Source organism: Protopterus annectens, chromosome 1.part1, assembly GCF_019279795.1.
Source record: "Protopterus annectens isolate FY-2018-M chromosome 1.part1, PAN1.0, whole genome shotgun sequence".
Taxonomy (NCBI): Eukaryota; Metazoa; Chordata; order Ceratodontiformes; family Protopteridae; genus Protopterus; species Protopterus annectens.
This window is the reverse complement of record NC_056726.1, coordinates 1,570,275,809-1,570,299,668: the sequence shown is the minus strand read 5'-3', so window position 1 is coordinate 1,570,299,668 and position 23,860 is coordinate 1,570,275,809. Positions and strand designations below refer to the sequence as shown.

The window sequence follows — 23,860 nt, the reverse complement described above, 5'->3', positions numbered from 1 at the left end:
ATATAATGGTGTTTGGAGAGACCTTCATATTTTCCAGTATTCTCAGGAAGGCCAAGTGGGGTTCCTGTGTTTGGGAGGGTGGTCTGTAGCAGGCTATAAACTGGAAGGCAGTTTTACCCACAGTTAGTTGCACATGGATAGTCTCTGATGCTTCGTGTGCCACCAACCTGGAGGTGTGGGTATCTTTGACGAATATTGATACTCCCTCCTTTTGTGGTTCGTCCAAGTTTTGGGGCGAAAAGCATGGTATGAGGTATAACCTGGTAGTGCTGGGGTGCTCTCGGGAGCCTTGAACCAGGTTTCTGTTACTGCACAGATATCGATGTTCTCCATGCTAAGGAGAGTTTCGAGTGCGTGCATCTTGACGTTTAGACTTCTGGCGTTGAGTAGCATTACTCTTAGTTTCTTATCCCTTGTGATACCTATGGAGGTGGGTTTGTCTTTTGAGCCTTGCCTAAAAAAGGCACTATGGGGGTAGCAAGAGCCTTTGCCAATATCCGAAAGCCCAGGGGTGACAGGTGCAAGCCGTCCCTAGCGAAGCATCGTGGCTTGTCAAGCATGTCATCCCAGGCTGACAGGCATTTGATCCCCTTTGAATGACACCAACACTTAAGCCAATTGTTGAAATTGATCATCTTGTCTTCATATTGTGGCATCATTCTTGGTGAGGGTAAGATGCTACTCAAGGTCAGGGTCATACCGGCCTGGGCTACATGCTCAGAGAGCTCCTCTATGTCTCTTTTCATGCTTAAGTTCTTTTATATTACTGTCCCAGGTTAATATTTTCTTGGTGCTGCAACTTTTCCTTTTTAAATGTTACTTTTGCTCATTTATCAAGACCAAATTCATTCTTATGGAACTCCAAAAAAACATATAAGTGAATCAAACAACAAGGCGGTGTAAAATAATTTATTGAAAGACCTAAAACTTTAGCACTTTCACATTTAATACACTGCTTCATCTGACGTTCAAATACAATAACTATACATGTAGTTTAAATGCTAAAAGCATAAAATCACATCCAATCACAGAAGCCCACATGAAAATGCAATTAAAAATTTTGCTTAACAAGAATAAGCATTTAAAGTGGTATCAGCTTAGATACACCATATACTATGCACTGAGGGCTGTATAACTGGTCATTGTTTTTAGCTAGCCAATTTCATTTATTTAATGGTCTATCTCTTTGGAGACATTGTAATGGAACCTTGTCATTAGGGCCATATCCTACATCAGCCCTTAGCCTAATTATCCATTTTGCTTCAGAAATCTCAGTCCTATTCTCTATGTTCGCCCCCATGATGACCAAGTGTAACTTTTTCCATTACTAAAAACTTAAACGTGTGTGTGTGTGTGTGTGTGTGTGTGTGTGTGTGTGTGTGTGTGTGTGTGTGTGTGTGTGTGTCCATACTTGTGTATATGTTTGGCCAATGCATTTGTAAGACAGCCTCTCCTTATATCATATATATATATATATATATATATATATATATATATATATATAGATAGATATATATATATATATATATATATATAAGATGTATATTCGTTTTCCCTACATAGAGCATTTCGCAAGAGCAAATAAAGTATCACAACTAGCTGCTACCTTAAATTTAAAAATCTTATTAAATCCTGGATGCACAAACTGACCAGAAGAATCAATATACCTACAAAAACTACATTTCATGCAAGGAGATGTAATTAGTGGATCTCCCCTCTGTTGGTCTATAATTGCTTTCTTGGGATAACAAAGCATACATTTTAAATTTTTCTTATTCTTAAAAAGAGAAATTAGGTACATCTACAATTTCTCTAATAGTCAGGTCACTAGTTAATATGGGCCAATATTTCTTCACAACATGTGTTATAATATTGATATTACTCCCATAAAACATGGGGACACGCATCATGTCACAAATTGGCTTAACGGGATTATCTAAATGTTCAACTGCCTGAGAAAAATATGGTCTCACTGTGGTGGACTTATAAGTATAAATATTTGAGAGTGATCCTTCTGTATCATGGCTCTTATAACCTCTATCTTTCAACCTAGTTTTCTGGTCATTCAAATCATTCATTTGTTTGTTGTTATGTAATCTGGAAAGTTTTAATCATTCGTAGCTGTGCTTTCAACTCCCAATTTTAAGTCATCCATAAAAAAGTTGATCTAAGGGAATGAAAATGTGTCTCAAATTGTCACTCTTATGGTGAATGAAAATGGAACACAGATATTGTCAGGATGGCCAAATGTGAGGCCCAGGGTCATAGGTTCATAGGTAGGTACTAGGCTATTGGCCCTAGGGCCTATATACGCCTAGCCAAAAAAGGTACCCTGGCTTTTGCCACCCACGAAAATTATTTTCCTGTGCCCCAGGTGATCCCTGGGGTGAATTTCCTTTTTCCTATCCAATCATCAAGATTTTTCTTGAAAAGTGCTAATGAGGAGCTTTGTTTGATATAGCTAGGTAGTTTGTTCCAGAGTATGGGAAGTCTCTGGGACAGGAATCTATCCCTCCAGCATGTTCTGTTTATTGTGGTGACAAGGTTTAGGTCCCTAGAGCGTGTAGCTCAGAGGGATTGGGGTGTCTTTAAGTGGGGCATGTCCAACAGCTCTGGGTTTGACATAGCTTTGTATGTTAGGCAGAGATCACCTCTGAGTAGGCAATATGGGACGGAGTAAAGCTAGAGTTTTTGAGATGGTCCGTGTAGGGCATCTGTTTGAGGCTGGTAATCCTTTTTGTGAGGTATTTCTGCAGCCTTTCCAGTTGTTGTAGATGTCTTGTGATGTACATGCCAAAAGGGGCATTGTACTCTATAATGGTTCTAATGAGTGTCGAGTAGAGGGGAACAATGACCTCTTTTTTCCTGGATGAGAACCCTTTTGTGATGAGGTGTGTCACATAGAAGGATTTCCTGACTACTGTGGCGATGTGACTATCAAAGGAGAGTCTACTGTCCACCTGTGTCCCAAGGTCTCTTATCACACTTTCAGTGTTAAGTAGACTACCACCTATGTGGTAGCTCATGGGTGCAGAGTTTTTACCAAAAGGGATGACAATGTACTTTTTGGCATTTAGCTTGAGGCCATGGCTTTGACACCCACATTGTTAGGAGTTTCTATTATGGCTTCTAGTTTGCAGTCATCTGCGAACTTCGTTAGCCAAAGACCTTCATGTTAGCCTGTACTTCAGAAAAGTAGATACCAAACAGGAGAGGATCCAGGACTGAAACCTGTGGTACTCCACTTGCCACTGGTCTGAAGTCGGATTTGGAGTCTGCTACTTTCACAGTGTGGGTTCTGTCAGTGAGCCAGTTGGCAACCCATCTTGTGTCATAGGGATTTATACCTTGTTTAGTGAGTTTATCTATAATTCCAGAGTGGGGGATGGTGTTGAAAGCCTTGGCGAGATCTAGATAGGCTGTGTGAACCACCTTACCCTCATCTACGGCTTTGGTGACTGCTTCAAAGAAGTCTATCAGGCTTAGGAGACATGATCTGCCTTTTACAAACCTGAACTGGGTGGGGTCCAGAGTTTGGAGATTACCAATGTCTTTGTTTATAGGTTCCATGATGATACGTTCCATGGCCTTGCAGACCAGGCTCGTTAGGCTAATGGGACGGTAGTTTCCAGGGTCCGTGGTGGCTCCCACTTTGTGGAGTGGGATAACCACTGCTGTGTGTCATTCAGTGGGCACAAACCCTGAGGTGAGGCATTGACTGGACATGGTGCCTAGGTGGGGTACCAGTTCATTCTGCAGTTTGTGTAGAATGCAGCCTGGGATGTTGTCAGGTCCCATGGATGCTGTGTTCTTGGCTTTAGAGAGTGTGTTTTTTGCCTGTGCAGCTGTGATTACAGGAACTTTGCATTCTTCCGGTATAGAGATGGGCCCTTTAGGGGGTGGGGGGGGTAAAGTTAGCACTGATCCTATCTTCCAGGATGTTGGCAATATCAGTTGGTTCTGTATATTTAGTGCCATTGTGCTGTAACTCAGAGCAGATCTGAGTGTTGCCATTGAGATTCTTGACATAGTTATAGAATGCTTTGTGGTTGTGTTTAGAATCAGTGGGAATTTTGTTTTCGTAACTAGCTTTGGAGGATTTTATGAGGGATCTCAGCTTCTTACTGAGGCTGACCAGAGAGTTTCTCCAATCATGGGATTTTACTCTTTTTTGCAACAGTTTCTTTCTTCTGTTGTAGAGTTTGTTTATGTCAGGGGACCACCAGATTGGCTTCCTTTTTTTGGAGGATAGCATCTTGGTTCTGTTAGTGATAGCATGATCCATGCACTTGTGTAAGTGCTTATAAAGTGCATTTTTGTAGGATTCAGCAGTCGTACCTCTATTGTCTGTCTGCATGGGTGTCATGAAGTTTGCCACTTCTGTCTTAAGAAGCGTGAAGTTGGCTTTGGAGAAAATGTTTACGGTGGTTTCCCTAATGGGGGGTGGGGGTGGGATGTGGATGTCTAGGGTGATTAGCTTGTGGTCAGATCTGACCAATGAGGAATTGACCTCTGGTGTGGAACCCCGGTCGCCCATGTTGGTAATGACCAGTTCTAGGATATTGATGCTCCTGGTGGGGGTGTGGATAAGTTGATCCAAGGCATTGGAATTTATGAATTCCAGAAAACGTTGAGCACAAGAGTTGGTACATAAGTAGTTTTCCCAGTTAATGGTGGGGTAGTTGAAATCACCCATTATGAGGGTGTTGGGTTGTACCCTAATATTTTCCAGTATATCAAGAAATGAGGAGTGGGAATCCTGGGTCATGGTGGGGATCCATAGCAAGTTACAATTTGGATTGCAGTCTTGCCCAGAGCTAGTTGCACTTGGATAATCTTGGATGCATTATGCTGAGCAACTAGCCTGGAGGTGTGAATATCCTTAATGAATATGGACACGCCTCCACCTTTAGTGTTTCGGTCCAGGTTAGGTGGCCGGAAGGTGTGGTATGAATTATAGCCTGATAATGCAGGGGTGCTCTCCGGAGCCTTGAACCAGGACTCTTTCACTGCACAGATGTCGATGTTCTCCATTTTAAGGAGTGCCTCGAGTGAATGCATTTTGAGGTTTAGACTTCTAACATTGAGTAGCATTACCCTCAGATTTTGCTTGCTTGTACCTGTTAATGTGGTGAATTTGTCATTTGAACCTTGCCTTAAAAAGGCACTATAGGGGTGGCAAGAGCCTTAGCCAGCATCCAGAATCCCAAGGGCGGCAGGTGCAGGCCATCTCTGGCAAAGCATTGTGGTCTGTTGATCATGTCATCCCAGGCACACAGATACTGGATCCCCTTAGAATGACACAAGAAGCTTAGCCAATTGTTGAAGTCAATAATTTTGTCCTTGTACTGCGGTATACATCTGGGTGATGGCAGAATGCTACTCAGGGCTAGGGTCATACCTGCCTGGGCTACAAGATCGGAGAGCTCCTCCATGTCTCTTTTCATGTAGTCCAGGGAGGTACGTCTCAGGTCATTCACACCAACATGGACAATGACAGAGTCATATTTGTACTTTTTGTGGAGTGACCTGAATGCATGCATTATGTGGCAGATCCTGGCACCTGAAAGGCAGCTGACAGTAACTTTCTCCTTGTTTAGCCTGGTGAGTGGAACATCAGTGTGCCTGACAATAGAGTCACCTAAAAGAATTGAACCAATATAAAAGTTTGATATTCTCAGCTGTTTTGTGCAATGCTTGTAAATGTTATTCGGTACATAGAGGTTTGGAATCTTACCTTGTGAGTAACTTTGACATTTACTTATGGGGGAAACTATACTGACCAATTTGACTGGTTGAAAAAGCGTTGTATAATAGAAGTATCCTGCAGAAGTAATAGAAGCTGTAGTAAAATGACATTTTGAGATATAATCATCTGTGAATTGTGTTATTATAACAACAAAGGTGGAAATAAACTACTGTAGACAAAAATGACCAATAAACTAAAAAGAGTAGTTCCAAATAAACAAGGCTTACAAAAAAACTCATGAACAAAGATCAGTTAAGTGCTGTCGTCCATAGTATCTGGATTTCCTCTGAACTTTTGAGGAACTCAGAACTTCTGAGGAAGCTGAATTGTTCTGTTATACTGCTGGAGAATTACAGGATGTCTCTAATAAACAAAATGCCATGCTTATTGAAGTAGTCCAGTAGGAAATAGACTGTACCTTAAGGACTGATTGAGAGGTAACAAATATATATAGAGAGATAAAAGATGTATTCATGAAAAGTAGCTATAAGAACATTCTTATTATCTGTAGCATTTACTTGATTCCTAAAAAATCACATCTGCCATTTGGTATTTTTACCTGTAATAGCTCTCAACCTGCAGACATTAGAAATAAGTATAAAGGCTCTTGAAAGAGCTGTGATTTTAAGAATTTATTTTTGTCCCAACTGCCTGACCATCTAGAAAACAAGAAAAAAATGTAAAAAAGGCTCCAACATTTAAAATCCAAATGTATTTAATCAACAAACAACTGCACGTAAGCGCTTTTGTTCAAACACAATTACATTGAACTTCTTCAGACAATAATATGCAGTTCCATCATTCATTTTATACTAAAAGCATTCCCAATAAATTAATTATACACTTGGAAAGTAACGCCCATTTAAAGGAACAGGTCCACAAATCAAATGTGATACAAAAATTAAGCAGTCATGATGTTCATCTTACAAGTGTTTTTAGTTTAAGAAAACAAGACAGGGAACAATTTCTGTCTAGGCCTGGAAAGGAAAACACATTCAATTTCAATTGCCACAACAATTCTCTTAAGTCCAGTTCCAAAGCCCATGGTCCCCTGCTGATGTTTTTTGCCACTTGGTCAATTACTATATATTCAAAATTTTGCTCAACATGTCTAGCTAGAGCATTATTTAAGTTGTTTTTATTAATGCTGTATTGATGTTCATATATGCGTTATTTAAGATATCGTTCTGTCTTACCAATGTAAAACTAAGTACATTGCTGGCACTGAGCCAAATAGATAACACCAAAGGAATTACAATTAAACTTCCCCTTAATACTGTATGGGACCCCACGTATCACAACAGAATCTCCAGTTAGGATGAATTTACAATGTGCACAGTAGCCACATTTTTTCATCCCAAAATTTGATACTATAGGTGGCAAGGGGTGTTCAAGTAAATCTTTCAACATTCTTCCCTTCTTAAAGATTATTTGTGGTATATGTCCAACCTTTGATCTTAAAGTAGGGTCTTCCATACGAATAACCCAATTTTTACAAATTATTTTTCTTATTTCCCTTATATCAGTCGAAAAGTAGTTATAAAACTAGTTGCAAAGTTTGTTGCAACACTTACTTCTGAATTATTAAGTGGTACGGTGATGTAACTTTCAAGGGAAATTAATTCAATACTTGTTGGGTTAACAGACTGATTTAATATAGGGGCAAAATCACCAATATTATTCTTATTTAGGACTTCCATTCTCAGTCCGCCAATAAGGTCGGATGGATACCCTCTCCTCAGGAACATATCCTTTAGATTATTACATTCTACTCTAAAATCTTCATCTAATGATGTCATACAAGATGCACTTACCAATTGACCATTCACTACACCCTTCTTTTGATAATATGGGTGGGCACTCTCAAAGTGCAGAAAGGTATTACAGTAGGTAGCCTTTCTATACATTTTTGTCAAATATCTGTGGTTTAAATCATCTTTGATTAGATGGACATCCAAAATACAATGGAATGAGTATCGAAATGATGGGTAAAGCTTTGGAAGTCAGTAGTGTTGTTGATGTATTCAACAAAATTTACTGCTGACTCCTCGTCACCCTTCCAAATCAGGCAGATGTCATATAGGTACTGGGTATACAGATAAATTTGTTCCATTATAGGGGCACTTTCAAAAATAAAATGTTTCTCCCAGTACGCCATAACTATGTTGGTAAAACTGGCCCCACATAGTGATCCCATGGCTATCCCACTCTTCTGAAGGAAATATTCTTTCCCAAACATAATAAAATTATTTTTCAACACTATATCCAAAAGACTCTCTATCAAATAAATCTCACAGTGTTCAGCTCCCTTCATAGTTAGAAAATCAGTGATCCAACTCACACCTAACTCGAGGTATTGCGGCATATAAGTCTTTAACATCAATAGTAATAAAATCATATTTTCTGTGATATGGAAGTTTATTTCCTCAAGGAAACTCCAGGAGTCATGGCATATTTGTTTTTCAGAATCGAGGTACTTTTTCAGTTTACTATCAACAACTTTAGCACAACTGTAAGCAATGGACTGTCGCCCGTCAACTATGGGTCTAAGAGGGGGGGTTTCTAGATTTTTATGTATTTTCGGTATTCCAAAAATAACAGGAAACAAGGAAGCAGCAATATTCAAATAATTAAATGTCAATATCAATAGATGATTCCAAAAACAATTCATTAATATGGGCTCTGATTCTTCTATAAGCACTATTTACTTCATTCAGAGACACATTAACATATGCTTCACTCCTTAAAATGGTCAACATCCTGTTTATATAATCTGCTCGATCCATAAATACTACACTCCTACCCTTATCTGGTTTCATGACCCTAATATTGCGTGTTCTCAAATCAGTTAACAGTTCCCATTCGTTAAGGGTAAGGTTGTTGTCCCTATGAACATTTCTCATTTCTAGGTTTATTTAAACACGCTCTTAAATCCAATTCGCACATTTTTTCATACAAGCTTAGTACTGGGTGCAAAGGAGGATTAAACACACTAGAAATCCTATGTTCACTGTTACAAAGATTGGTAGCCCCCAACATAATACTTAAATTTAACTTATGTAAGTATACTTTAAAATCTAATAAAGTCCTTGGGCCATCCGCTCTTTTTGCTGAAACAAATGAGAGTCCTTTGCATAACAGCTGTATTAGTTCCAGAGTGACACCAAATGAGGAGAAATTATAAATCCTAACAATCTCCTTCTGCATGAAGGAAAATGTCCATTATGGGAATGGTGTACTCTGAATACAAGTGGTTTATTTCCACTTGTGGCTCTGTTTCCGCGATATCTGATGGCGTTGTTATTGGTGTTGATTGTTGTGTTGGTTCTTCCCTTTGCTTGTCTGAAAATCCTGGTTAGATGGACCTGGTTGGTTCTGAATGGGCTCTGTGTCATGCTGATTATGCTCTTTTAACCGATTGGTCTGCCTTACAACTGATGCATAGGATTCATCATTGGATACTACCTGGTTAGGGGAGTGGTTACTAAGTTCATCCACAGTAGTTACGTTCTCTAACGCAGTTATCATTAATATTAATCTGAACCAACCCCCAAGTTTGAGAAGGTAGAGAGGATGGGTAAGCAGTTCCTTTCATATATTCTGCCTTATCCCTTTCACGTTTTTTTTATTTTGTTTCATCTTAATTTTCATCAGGATCTCTTCTATACTGGAATAAATATGGCAATAGTCATATTTATAATGGTTAAAGTCACTATCCTTTTGAATGTCCGTTTCCAGAATTTCAACATCCTGAATAAGCAGGTCCACTTGCGAATTATAATGTTTAATCAACAATTCAATAAATTTGCAAACCTGCCTGTTGAATAATTGAAGGAGTTCCCAGTGGAAAGCAGAGTTTTTTTCTAACCCATTAGGATATCGCCATTGACGAAGTCCCTTAGGTATCTGCTTCTGATTCAAACATTCTCTCAGATACACAATTTCTGTTTGAAGTTTTTTATTTTTTAACATTTTATAATCAAACTGCTTTAATCTAGTGACAATATTATGTTGGAAGTTCTGTCTGGGCGCACTCACCATTGAGTCATTAGTATTAAGATTAACGCCATTAGAAACTAAAAAGTTAGGCTCCTTTAGCCAATTTTAAGTATAGGTAAATTACCATTAGTGGCAGTAGGAATAGATGCTACCACATGAACCTGATCCACACAATGATTGTCTATTCCGGTCAGTTTCAACTGGCACCTGTTGAAGGCTTCGCCTATCATTATACGATGGACCACAAGAATTATTACCAACGGAAATAGAGGTAGCATTACTGCCAGATGCTTGCGCAGCAAGAGGAGATGCAGCAATACTGTTGTTTGAAATAACTCAACCTGTTCTGGTTTAGTAGAATGGACTTCAATTCGGGCTGTAAGATCTTCCACTCGTTGGGACAACCGCTGAATTAGAACGGCCACATTAGTTTCTGTATCAGTTCCAGATGGTCCCATTGAAAATAGACTTTGTGAGCTGGATAGCGTCTCTTGTTCCATTAAAAACAAACTAAATAAGTCCCAAATCACAAACTAAAAGCAAGAAAACAAGGGGGAAAAAATGGAAGAAAGGCTCCAATGTATAAAATCCAAACACATATTTAATCAACAAACAACTGTACGTAAGCGCTTTCGCTCAAACACAATTACATTGAACTTCTTCAGACAATAATATGCAGTTCCATCATTCATTTTATACTAAAATAAAAGCATCAATACAGCATTAATAAAACCAACTTAAATAATGCTCTAGCTAGACATGTTGAACAAAATTTTGACCATACTTATAAATATACAGTAATTGACCAAGTGGGAAAAAACATCAGACGGGGACCATGGGCTTTGGAATTGGAATTAAGAGAATTGTTGTGGCAATTGAAATTGAATGCATTTTCCTTTCCAGGTCTAAATAAAAAAATGTTCCCTGTCTTGTTTTCTTAAAATAAAAACACTTGTAAGATGAACATCATGACTGCTTAATTTTTTATTACATTTGATTTGTGGACCTGTTCCTTTAAATGGGCGCTACTTTCCAAGTGCATAATTGATTTATTGGGAATGTTTTTAGTATAAAATGAATGATGGAACTGCATATTATTGTCTGAAGAAGTTCAATGTAATAGTGTTTGAACGAAAGCGCTTATGTGCAGTTGTTTGTTGATTAAACACGTTTGGATTTTAAACGCTGGAGCCTTTTTTGCATTTTTTTTCTTGTTTTCTTGTTTTTAGTTTGTGATTTGGGACTTATTTTGCCTGACCATCAAACCCTCCTACCCCTCTCAGCCCCCTGTTGATTGACATGTTTCATTAACCATATAGTAAACTGGTAGTGAAAGGCAGGAATCAGGTGCCAAAGCTACATTTTGGCGTTGAAGTTCTGACGTTATTTGTGTTAGGTTTAGGTAGCATAACATTTGGTTACCAACTGGTTCTTTGGCATTTAAATCATCACACTCACAAAGTGCAAAATTTAGGATTAGTCAAAAATGCTAAGTTTTGCAAAAACACAGAACTAGATTACTGCAATTATATATAAAGTACCCCAAAGTGCAATATCACTGGAGCTTTGTTAATGAGGCAGACAGACCGTAGACAATCCTATAGAGGTGGGGGTGAGGAGGTGCTATGTCTTCCCACTGGTATATCTGGTAAATCTGTATAATTTATATAGAGGCTGTAACATTTTTAGCAATCCTGAGTTTCATACACGTGTTCCAAAACTTAATGCAAAAGGACTGTTTGGTGACCTGCTTTTGTATATCTTTAACCGTCTATGTATCATCCTCTTCAAATATAAATATTACTAGCACTGGATCATTTCTTCCTTTGGGTCTTTATGGATGATAAGATATGGCAAATGGAAAATCATATCGCTAGCAGATTATTATATTTACACGGATATGCAACTGGAAAATCATCTCTCTAACAGATTATTACATTTAGACTGACTACAAAAGCAGACTCCAGATAGCATGGCAAATTACTAGAGGCACAAAAGATTTGTTTATTTTAATGTTTCATTCCTACAAACCTCATTCTCTCTGGTTTTATAGCATGCTCTTAACTTCTTTTTATCATCCTTCAAACTGTAAGCCCTCTACATACCTTGTCCTGAGAGATCCAATGTTCGTTTATGTTTTTCTTTTCCATCAAAAAGTTCTAGTGTGTATTTGCCTTTATCTGCTTCAGTGGGATTGCCAATATGCATCCATACCTGGGTTGGACTGCTTCCAATCTTAATTCTCTGTGAAGAATCCAACTTCTTCTCTCTGTGCATCAAAAATAAATAACAAAAGTTAATAAGAAACTGCATGCATTTTTATTATTATAAACCCATAATTCATTTGGAACCCATGGGAGAAGGAAACTAAATAAAACATAATTATACGTTATAATTTGTCATGCTTTGCCATTCATTAGACATGCACAGGTCTGAGGAGTTTTCTGAGGTCAAACAATTCATCTTTAGGGAGCAATGTTTTTCAGTCTCCCTCAAGAAACACATGAAAGTGGATGACAGTCTTAGTTCAAGTGATTTAGAATTGAATGCCTTTCAGGATAGAGGATCCTGGGGCTAATTAGACAGGTAATTTGAATCCTAGCAAGACTGTAGTGACAAAACATGAGATTCATGGTAGGGTAAGTGAAGAACAGATAGCATGTGACTAAAGAAATGACCATCCATTTTTTCTGCTAAGCAGAAACAGATTTCCATCTAGCTTGGAGAAACAGTGAGTATGTCTTTTTTCTCAACATCTGTAGAATCTGAGTAGGAATAATAATGACTTACTGTCTTACAAATAGTCTGTTAATACTTGTCTGAAAGTAGCTCAGAACCATGTTTAAAACGTTTGCAGTAGTATTTGTAAAAGTTACAAAAAAGTTAAACGGGACTTAGTTGTTAAGAACACAAATACAAATTCTAAGAGCAGAAACATAAATATTTACAAAATTTAAAATGATAATTATAAACTAGTCACTATAACAAAGTCAACAAAGACTTGAACATTCAAAAAAAAAGAAAAGCAGTTCAGAGGTACATAGTATAATTCCTACACAAAATAATTGCAAAATGTAGACAAATAGGCTGGGATTCATAAAAAATATCCCAATACTCGGGTAAACTGAAGCATACAAAAGTTGCAATTTACAGAAATATTTAAAATGTGTATGTTTCTGAACTGGGTATAATTACACCAGTCCTAAATAGCACTTTTTAGCAGTAATTACTACATGTTGCCCAAGCATCTTGCTGGCACAGCTATCCCCTCATTCACTGTCTCTCTGTCTCATTCTCTCTTACACACAAACACACACACACACACACACACACACACACACACACACACACACACACACACACACACACACACACACACAGACACACATGCACACACAGTCACCTGACCACTTTATTCCTGCAGACATGGAGACTCACTGCCACATTGCAGCATGTCCCCACACAGACCCCACCACTATATCTCTGCTAAAGTCCCTGACACTTACTTGTGACATTGTTTCTCCCACTGGAAGTAATTCGGGAATGCAGCATTTTGACCATGCTAAGTTATGCAGTCCAGCAATGCTTGGCTTGGCTGTGTGAATTCCTATCTCCAGGCATTTCCAGGGGGAGAATACATGACTAATTAGCATAGACCACTCCCTTGAAGTACCTTATTAGCATGCAGCAGCAGGATCATGGAGATGGCCCACCAGAATGATTTTTATCAAATATTTAGAAGCGGTGGTGGTGCTGCGGTAGCGTTGTCACCTCACAGTACAACGTTGTCCTGTTCGATTCTCAGCTAGAGCGTCTTCTGTGTGGAGACATGCATGAATGGGCGTACCTTCGTTGAAGGTTGTGCGTCAGGGCCGGCAACTCGGCACCTAAAAATCTACTGCCAATCATTAGCGGACCGGAGTTACGCTGTGGCGACCCCTAACCGGGAAAAGCCAAAAGACACAACAACAACTGATGAAGTGGGCCTGTTTCTGAATAAGAAAGGGCATCTGCCTGTGTTTTCTGTCCATGTTAGGGCTTCCCATTCATGGTACCCCTTTCTGAATTCCACCCATAGTGTAGGTTTGTCAGGAGAAGTCTATGAATGTCATGAAAGGAGGGCTGGCACAATGACTAAGGTGTTTACCCCCAAACACAGAGTACAGAGCTTGATTCTCATCTTTGGGTGAAACTGGGTAGGCTTAAAATGGCTGACATCGGCAGCTAGCCTAGTACTTGTCTATGAACCTATAAAGTATAACTTCAAAGACTACATATACAGAGGGCTGCCATCAAATGGCAGATGATATTTTATATTCAATTCCTTTGCATGCTGATTCTTTCTATGTGCATTAGGTGATTACTGCTCTGATAACGTTCTTTTGCAAAACAGATCCATTCAAGGTAAAAAAATTACAATGGATAACACAGAGACATTTAGTAGGATATGTGTCAGTGAGTAAGATTTAACAGATATGAAAAAAGCACCAGTTATGTTTGAAGGCATTGTGAACAGTCTATACTTTGAAGAAAGAGATTCTTAATTTCGTGTTTGAACCCTGTTATATCCTCTGTAGTTCCTGCTGAAAGTGGGAATTTATTCAACTTGGTAGGGAAGAAATGAGCAAATAAAAGATTTGATGTAGAGATTTCAGTTCTTTACTTTTCTTGTGTGCCATTTTATTGATTAGCATGTGATAACTGTGTAGGTGGTCTGGTCCAGGAACCTTTTTAGGTATAACCTAACATTAAGGTAATAACAAACTCAAACAGATTCATGTAGATTAAAGAAAAAAAGGTTTGAAAGCTTCATTTTTAAGATGGTAAACATGTTTAAAGTTAGTAGTACTTGAATGAAAAGGTTAGTAATAAATATATGATCGGTGTTAGTAATGCACAGTAGGCCAAATTATAAGGCATTGCTTACATATTTATATATTTACAGAGTTTTAAGTCAACATTAAAGAAGATATTGGACTTTTCTACTCATATGCCAATCAAGTAATATTTCTTAAAACATATTTTTGATATTCTTTTTTTTAACATTTCAAAATACACAATATAACCATCACTCAAAAACACCAAAATATTTTCTTTTCCTGTTGTCAGCACTTGTACAATATTAATACATATATAAGTACACCTTACATAACAGTACTTAACATAATATTATTTTTATATAGATATGGCAACATTTAAATTGCAACACAATACTATTACTTCACACTTATGTTTTCCCCAACCACCACCCTCCTTTGGGAGGGACAACCATCCATTTTTAACTACAATCCCAGATAGGACATATATTTTAATGAAACATGAGGCATACATTATGACATAATTCCCACATCAGAACTAATACAATTCACTTATGAATATTATAAATATTATCATTGAGTATATCATTCACTACCTTCTCCTGTTCCTTTATTCTTCATTACATTTTGTCTACCTTTTTTATCCACCTGGGTAACAGCACCTACCTATATGTTCTCAGATATTGACCTTTGTCTTGTCTTCTCTCCAACATTTCTTACAATTCCTGCCTGTACCAATAATACTCCTTACTCATACTCCCTCATGCAGTGACAACATTTTCTCCTGTTCTCTCCACTCATCCACTTCCTATATACCTAACCCCAAGAGTATGAACTTCCAAGTTTCTGGAACTCCGTTCTCATGCAGCCTTTCCTATTCCTCTATAGAACAGTTCCATGAAAGTTTAAAGAATAGTTGTATAAAATCTTACCATAACCATAGATGTCCTTCTCTTCCATGTTGCAGTATTCTAGATGTGGGATTTTCTGCCCTCAGGTGACTTGTACGTCTGCTCCTATACAAAAGCTTCAGCTTGGCTGTTGCAGTGTGCGTGGGACATCACATGTAAGGCCATAAACCAGGGGCCTTAAATGTGATGTCTGCAAGGACAATCCTCAGAACTTGCAGGCCAGCAGGCAGAGAAGAAGGCCCAGCAGGAAGAATGCTAGTGGTTTTCAAGTGTGTGACCTGGTATCCTACTGTAGTATGGATAGGCCAGGTAAAGGAAAGAGACTTGGGGGTATTGGTGGGTGGGAAGGAATACTGCAACATGGAAGAGAAGGACATCTATGGTTATGGTAAGATTTTACACAAGTATTCTATGTTCTTCTAGTCCTATGTTGCAGTATTCTAGATGTGGGAGCGTACCACAGCTTATGTGGATGAGAGGTTGGTAGTTGTTGAAGAGGATTCTACATGTTCCTGCAGGATTGCTCTGTTGAATCCTGTCCAAGCTCTGGAAACTTGGTCAAGTTTGTAATGTTTGGTGAAAGTATGGATAGTGGCCTATGTGGCTGCTTCCATAATGGATGTCATGTCCAGACCTTTCATGAAGGCCCCAGAAGCAGCCACAGCTCTAGTGGAATGGGCCTTTACTCCCACTGGGGGTTCTTTTCCATGGTGGGAGTACCAGAGGCAAATAGCTTTCCTGAGCCAGCATATAATGGTTTGTTTGGAGACTGCCTTGCCCAAGGCACTGGGGTGAAAGGAAACAAAGAGCTGGTTAGTTTTTCTAATGGTTTTGGTTTTGTCCAGTTAGAGTCAGAAAGAAACTCTCTGCAAGTAGGACCCAGGTGCAAGGCAGGAAGCAGTACAAATAGACAAAATTGCCAGCACCAAATGCAGTGAAAAGCATCAAATGAGGCTAATACATTAAATGCATAGGTTTTTATTTAAATGTAATAAACAACCCAGACCAGTTTCAGCCAACAGGCCTTCCTCAGTGGGAATGAAAGTAATAGCAACTTTGAAGTGACACACACACACACACACACACACACACACACACACACACACACACACACACACACACACACACACACACACACATATGTAGCATGAATCATCCAGTAGAATTATTCCCAAAGTGATCTTCCCAACATTCAAATTGTTTCCTGTATGGAAAATAAAGAGAGAATAAAAAGTTATACAATAAAACAACCACATAGTTATTGTCCATTGTAATTAGTAGAGTTAAAATAAAACATATAATATTATTATAAATGATCATTCAAACCGGGTGAAAATAAAGCACCCAGTTTAATGATCCAATACTTCTCTTTTTTGGTGAGAATTGAATGCCATCCTTGTTTATTGGATCTATCACCAAGAATTCTGTCAATAATGGTGAACTGGAATCTGGCTGAATTGTGTTGTATACAGTGTCTAAATAGGGCATTGGTCTCCCTCTTGGTTCGTATGTCACTATGGTGCTCAGACATGCGTAATCAAAGTGGTTGTGATGTCTGTCCAACATAAAATGAACTACATGTACACGTTGCAAGGTACACCACCCAATCACTGTTGCAATTGTCAAAGAATTTCATATCAAAAATCCTATCAGTGTTTTTGCTGGTGAAGTGTTTCAATGTAAAAATAAATGGACATGATGAACAATGACCATAATGGTAGGTGCCCCATAGTTTATCACCTGTCATGGTTAGTTGGTGGTGTATGGCTCCAGCCGAACTGACCCTCTTGTAGTGTGAAAAAAATGACCCAAGTGTCTTCCCTCTTCTGTATCCATACTTACATACATCACCAATCCAAGGTGTGAGCTCCTCATTGGCTGTAAGAATGTTCCAATGTTTGGACATAACATTCCTGATTAGGTTGATGTTACATCCAAATGTTGTGATGTACCGGATGGATTCATCCTGTTCAATCCGAGTCTTATCACGGTATCTAAGAAGGGAGGTTCTGGTGGAGTTGAGAGCAACTTGTTGGGCACCCCGGATGTCTGGCTCTAACCCTGTTGGCCAGATCCTGTTGGGATTCTTCATAATCATTTTCTGAGGAACAGATTCTGCGAATCCTGAGGAATTGAGATTTGGGTATGTTTCAGATGATGTGGTTGGGGTGCATGCTTGTTGCATGTAGTAAGTTGTTGTACTGGGGGTATTTACAGAATGTTTTACTTTGTAAAGTGTCATCTGGATTCCTAGTTATGGTCACATCTAAAAAGTTTATCTCATTTTTATTATGGGTAGAAGTAAATTCAATACCCCATTTGTTCTGGTTGAGGTATAGTACAAATTCTGCCAAATATTCCTCATCCGAATGCCAAACCAACCAACAATCGTCCAAATATCTATGCCAAATGTCAAGTTCCTCAAGATATAGATTGTGTGTAGAATCATAGATGAGATGCTCCTCAATGTATCCCATAAATAGGTCTGCATATATGGGAGCAAAAGATGCTCCCATAGCGGTGCTCTTGAGCCGCCAGTAGCATTCTCCCTGAAAATAGAAAACATTTTTATTGAGAACATATTCAGCCATACAGACCAAAGTGTGTTGAAGCCTATGGGATAGAGTTGGGCTTTGCCTAACCAAAACTTAAGGGCTTCCAATCCAGTCCAATGTGGTATGTTGGTGTATAGAGCCTTGACATCCAGGGTTCAGAGTAGCCAGTCCGGTTCTAGTTGATTGTCAGGAATAATGTGTAGAGTAGCCAGTCCGGTTCTAGTTGGTTGTCAGCAATAATGTGTAGAAATTTTGTGGTATCCTGTATTCTAGCACGAATCAGGCTTAGTAGTAGTTTAAGATATAATGTAAGGAGCTCAGATAATGGGTCCGTCAATGAACCCATACCAGATACAATTGGTCTTCCAGGAGGTTTGTTAAGGCATTTGTGTATCTTGGGTAGCAGGTATAGTGTTTGTTTCTGAGGATCATGGTCCGTGAGATGTGTCTTCACTTTGTCGGATATGATACCCTCAGAGACAGCCAGGTCCAAAAAGTTATCAATTTCCCGCTTGAAATTAGGAGTGGGGTCAATAGGCATCTTCATGTAATGGGAAGGGTTGGAAAGTTGTCCATTTCCCTCCCCCAGATAATAATCCATGTCCATGATAGCTACCGCCCCACCCTTGTCAGCCTGAGTGATGACAGTATTTTTATTGTCCCTAAGCTGTTGCAGTGCCTGTTGTTCAGTAATAGTTAGATTATGTTTCAAGGGCAAAAACTGATCTAACTTGAAGTGTATATCCCTAAGTACTGCTTGTTGAAAAACAGCTACATTCCGGTTCATGGGTGGTACAAAGTTAGATTTATGAAATTTGAATTTATTAGATTTTTGAGAATCAGATCTAGACCCAAAAAAAAGTTTGAGGTTGGTCCTGCGGCAAAGATCATTAATGTCATTAACTATGTCAGATTCATCAACAAAAAAACCCAGGAACAAAATTCAGACCTTTATTTAAAAGTTTCTTTTGGTCCTCTGTTAAAACAGTTTGAGAAATATTCAAAATATTACCATCTATTGTTTCATAAGTGTTTGTATAAGACCCTCGATTGTGTCTATCTTTGTACCTTCTATGCTTTCTCCCACCCCTCCTCCTAATGTGTTTAAAGGGTGGGTCTGATTCTTGGATTTTTTGGGAACCGGGGATTCCCCAGTGTTAGTCCCTTCAGTGTCTGTAGTGGAGGAATCAACTGCTGACGTACTGCTGTACATGTGAGACCCCTTCAATATGGATCTGGGTCTTTTTTTAAAATTCCAACCAGGGTTCTGTCGTGTATCCATAAATCTAGCATTTTTGGTTGTGTCAAAAGGTCATCCCGTTTGATAATCGGTTAAGTCTCTGTTGAACTTTTTAATTTTTTTGTCTTTAATCTGTTTTTCAAACACCAGTAGTTCTTTTGACAGCTTATTGAGGCATATAGAAAATTGTGAGTGTCCCTCATAAACTTTGACACGTTGCAAGGTACACCACTCAATCACTGCTGCAATTGCCAAAGAATTTCATATCAAAAATCCTATCAGTGTTTTTTCTGGTGAAGGGTTACGATGTAAAAATAAATGTATTTAATTTATTAGCCTCATTTGATGCTTTTCACTGCATTTGGTGCTGGCAATTTGGTCTACTTGTACTGTTTCCTGCCTTGCACCTGGGTCCTACTTGCAGAGAGTTTCTTTCTGACCTTGTCTTCCTGCACTCTGCTGTGGACTTTCCAGTGTTAGCACAATCGGTGCCTGTAGTGGAGGTACTTTCTGCTACTCAGGACTATCCCAGGTTTCCCATGGATTGCTAGTACTCACAGTGAGTTTTGGATGATTTTGGATCTATTCATCATACTATTCTACAAGTTGGTTGAGCGGGGTTTTACTTGAATAATACGACAACAAAATTCTTCACATTATGTTTGGAACGGACACCATGTTGATTCTCAAACACAAGGTACTATTTCAATAATTATTTGGGCTGGAATCATTCTACTAAGGGCTTTTTGATTTGCTTGTGTATACTGGGTCTCTTTACTCACGTATGCTTGCATTTGGTCAAGCTTAACAGTGCTGTTTTTACGGCTCCTTTTGTTTTTTTCATTAAGGGCGTATACCACATGGTGCAAACATCTATATATGAATGAGGGTTTTCATTTTGGATGTGTAGCTGTTTTTTTTTGCAAAAATCAGTGTTTTTTTGGGCAGATAGTGAAACGGAACTGCTTTTGGCAATAACATACTGTTGGGAAACCTTATTTTTTCATGCCTCAACCTCATTTTTTATGCTCTGACCATATTCTCACTATCTTAAGAATGGAAGCGGACGCTATGTTGCTATATAAATATATGGTACTGTTTCTCTAATATTTGGTCTATAAATATCCTATCTAAAGGTTTTTTGTCAGTATGCTTATATGATTAATATCAGGTTACAAACGCCTGCACTTGGAGAAGCCTTACAGTATTTTTGGACAGCCACCTTGTTTTTTCTTGCTGAGGGAGCCAACCTTATGGTAGGAAGAGTTATATATGATTATATGTGTCAACGGGTGCTTTTCTGATGGATGTGTAGCTGTTTTATGGCAACAATTAGTGTGGTCTGTTGGATGTAAATACGGAACCTATTTTGGCTACAACATGGTCGTGGAATTACAAATCTCCTTATGGAAGTATTCGAATTAGCTTACTTGGATGCATTTATTGGGAACTGAACTAATTCTGGACATTGTTGATACTATCTATATGGTTTTGATAAACCAGATATATATGATGGGGTTTATGTCGGACTCCAGACACTAAATTAAGAACTTTGGGGCCATTGTTGCATGGAACTGGATGTGGCAACATCGTGTTTGGAACAAAGCTGGGATATTATTTGGTTTCTCATCAGTAGGACAATTGTTGGTCTTTATACAGATGTGGAATGTTATAACTACATTTAATAGCCTCTATAGTTAATTAATACATAAGAACCATTATTCAAATTGTTGGGCTTTATACAAAAGTGGAATGCTACAACTGCATTTAATAGCTTCTACAATTATCTAACATATAAGAACCATCATTTCACGTACTTTCAAGCTGCATGTTTATACTGTTATGATGGGACTACACACATTCATTGCCATGGTGTGATTAAGAGATTGGTCAAATTAGATATAAAGTGACAGATTGTTTTGGTAGTTCTAGATCATAATAGATACCACTAGAACCAGATTGACTAACACTGAGCTAACTTGCAATATTGTTTTACGGGGTGGGACAACATGTATGTTTTTCTCTTTTCATGTTTGATGACTGTATATGAATGTTTACACCTTTGGATTACTACATGAATAATACTTATCACCCTGCCCTAGGTTGGTGGTTATTGCCATACTCTGGCACCCACTCAGTTTGAGTAACCTCTATAGGCCAAATTGACCACATTTATATTAGGATTAAATAATACCAGCATTTTGGAACCAGATTGTAGTACCTATCGAAACATTCCAAGAACTTCTTAATAACTATAAGGCTTTATTTTTACCCTGATGAGACACCACACCTAGCAGTTTCAAATGCAGAATACATGAAACAGTCTTTTTAAACACAATAACAACAATAAGCCTTTTGGAACCATTTTTTATATTAATTAGAACATCTTAAAGTTCTTCAAATCATTAATATTCATCAAGAAAACTCCAATCACCTATGCTTGTACATTTATAATTTCCTATCAGGATTCTAGCTGAAGCCAACTATTATATCGAATTGTATTCTCTATTTATATCGCTTTGTGGCCATAGTTTATTGGTCACTACTATATATAACCAGATTTACTGGCACCATCTTTTGGTAGGTACTAGGACTGCCTCTCTGATAAGTTGGTTTATTTTATTGGACTGGATATATAGGGATTTTTTTCCCAGTACTTTTGACAGCTTACAGCATATACCATTTTTCTGACTTGCTCCTACAAACATCCACATTTTTTCTGTGGTCTGAAAAGACCCATTACTCTACAACTTATTGTCATGGATCTAGAAACAATACTTCAAGGGCTTTGTGCCGACAAAAATGACATTGGTTTCTTTGGTATACCAAATGAGGATGGTATTCCATAATTAACAGATCCAGTTGACGGCTGCAATAGTGCTTTTCACAAACTTAGTAAAAGCATGAAAAGTTTGAGGTCAAACATATGGCATTTGAGGCTCTTTAAAACCTATATGAACAAGGAATTAACCCCCAGGGGTTTGAGAATTAAAACTCAACCTCAAGTAAGTAAAATTGATGAAACGTTGACCAATGAATGGTATCTAGCCCAACAACAGGCGTCTATGAACTTTGTTCGAATATTAAGTTCATATTATGAGTGAACTATCGAAACCAACATTAAGGAGGTTGGTGACCTGTGTGGGGAAGTCAAAGTTTATGAGGGAAACTCACAATTTTCTATATGCCTCAATAAGCTGTCAAAAGACCTGCTGGTGTTTGAAAAACAGATTAAGGACAAAAAAATTAAAAAAATTCAACAGAGACTTAACCAATTATCAAAGGAGACGACCTTTTGACACAACCAAAAATGTTAGATTTATAGATACCAGACAGAACCCTGGTAGGAATTAAAAAAAAAGACCTAGATCCATATTGAAGGGGTCTCATACATACAGCAGTACATCAGCAGATGATTCCCCCACTACAGACACTGAAGGGACTAACACTGGGGAATCCCCGGTTCCCAAAAAATCCAAGAATCAGGCCCACCCTTTAAACACATTAGGAGGAGGGGTGGGAGAAAGCATAGAAGGTACAAAGATAGACACAATCGAGGGTCTTATACAAACACTTATGAGACAATAGATGGTAATATTTTGAATATTTCTCAAACTATTTTAACAGCGGACTAAAAGAAACCTTTGAATAAAGGTCTGAATTTTGTTCCTGGGTTTTTTGTCTATGAATCTGACATAGTTAATGACATTAATGACTTTTGCCGCAGGACCAACCTCAAACTTTTCTTTGGGTCTAGATCTGATTCTCAAAGATCTAATGAATTCAAATTTCATAAATCTAACTTTGTACCACCCATGAACTGGAATGTAGCTGTTTTTCAACAAGCAGTACTTAGGGATATACACTTCAAGTTGGATCATTTTTTGCCCTTGAAACACAATCTAACTAATACTGAACAACAGGCACTGCAACAGCTTAGGGACAATACAAATATTGTCATCACTCAGGCTGACAAGGGTGGGGCGGTAGTTAACATGGACACGGATTATTATCTGGGGGAGGGAAATGGACAACTTTCCAACCCTTCCCATTACATGAAGATGCCTATTGACCTCACTCCTAATTTCAAGCGGGAAATTGATAACTTTTTGGACCTGGCTGTCTCTGAGGGTATCATATCCGACACAGTGAAGACACATCTCACGGTCCATAATCCGCAGAAAAAAACACTATACCTGCTACCCAAGATACACAAATGCCTTAACAAACCTCCTGGAAGACCAATTGTATCTGGTATGGGTTCATTGATGGAACCATTATCTGAGTTCCTCACATTATATCTTAAACCACTACTAAGCCTGATTCATGCTAGAATACAGGACACCACACAATTTCTACACATTATTGCTGACAACCAACTAGAACCTGACTGGCTACTCTGCACCCTGGATGTCAAGGCTCTATACACCAACATACCACATTGGGCTGGATTGGAAGCCCTTAAGTTTTGATTAGACAAAGCCCAACTCTATCCCATAGGCTTCAACACATTTTTGGTCTGTATGGCTGAACATGTTCTCAATAAAAATGTTTTCTGTTTTCAGGGAGAATGCTACTGGCAGCTCAAG

General features: G+C 38.4%; 1 protein-coding gene across 1 annotated transcript in view; it reads right to left on the bottom strand.

Annotated features, from left to right (window-relative positions):
• The window catches only part of LOC122816536 (myomesin-3-like), a 522,511-nt gene that overhangs the window by 103,270 nt on the left and 395,381 nt on the right, over positions 1-23,860 (bottom strand). Inside the window, exon 19 of the mRNA XM_044089388.1 lies at positions 11,854-12,017. Coding sequence (XP_043945323.1) covers positions 11,854-12,017 — 164 coding nt within the window. The remainder of the gene's footprint in view (positions 1-11,853; positions 12,018-23,860) is intronic.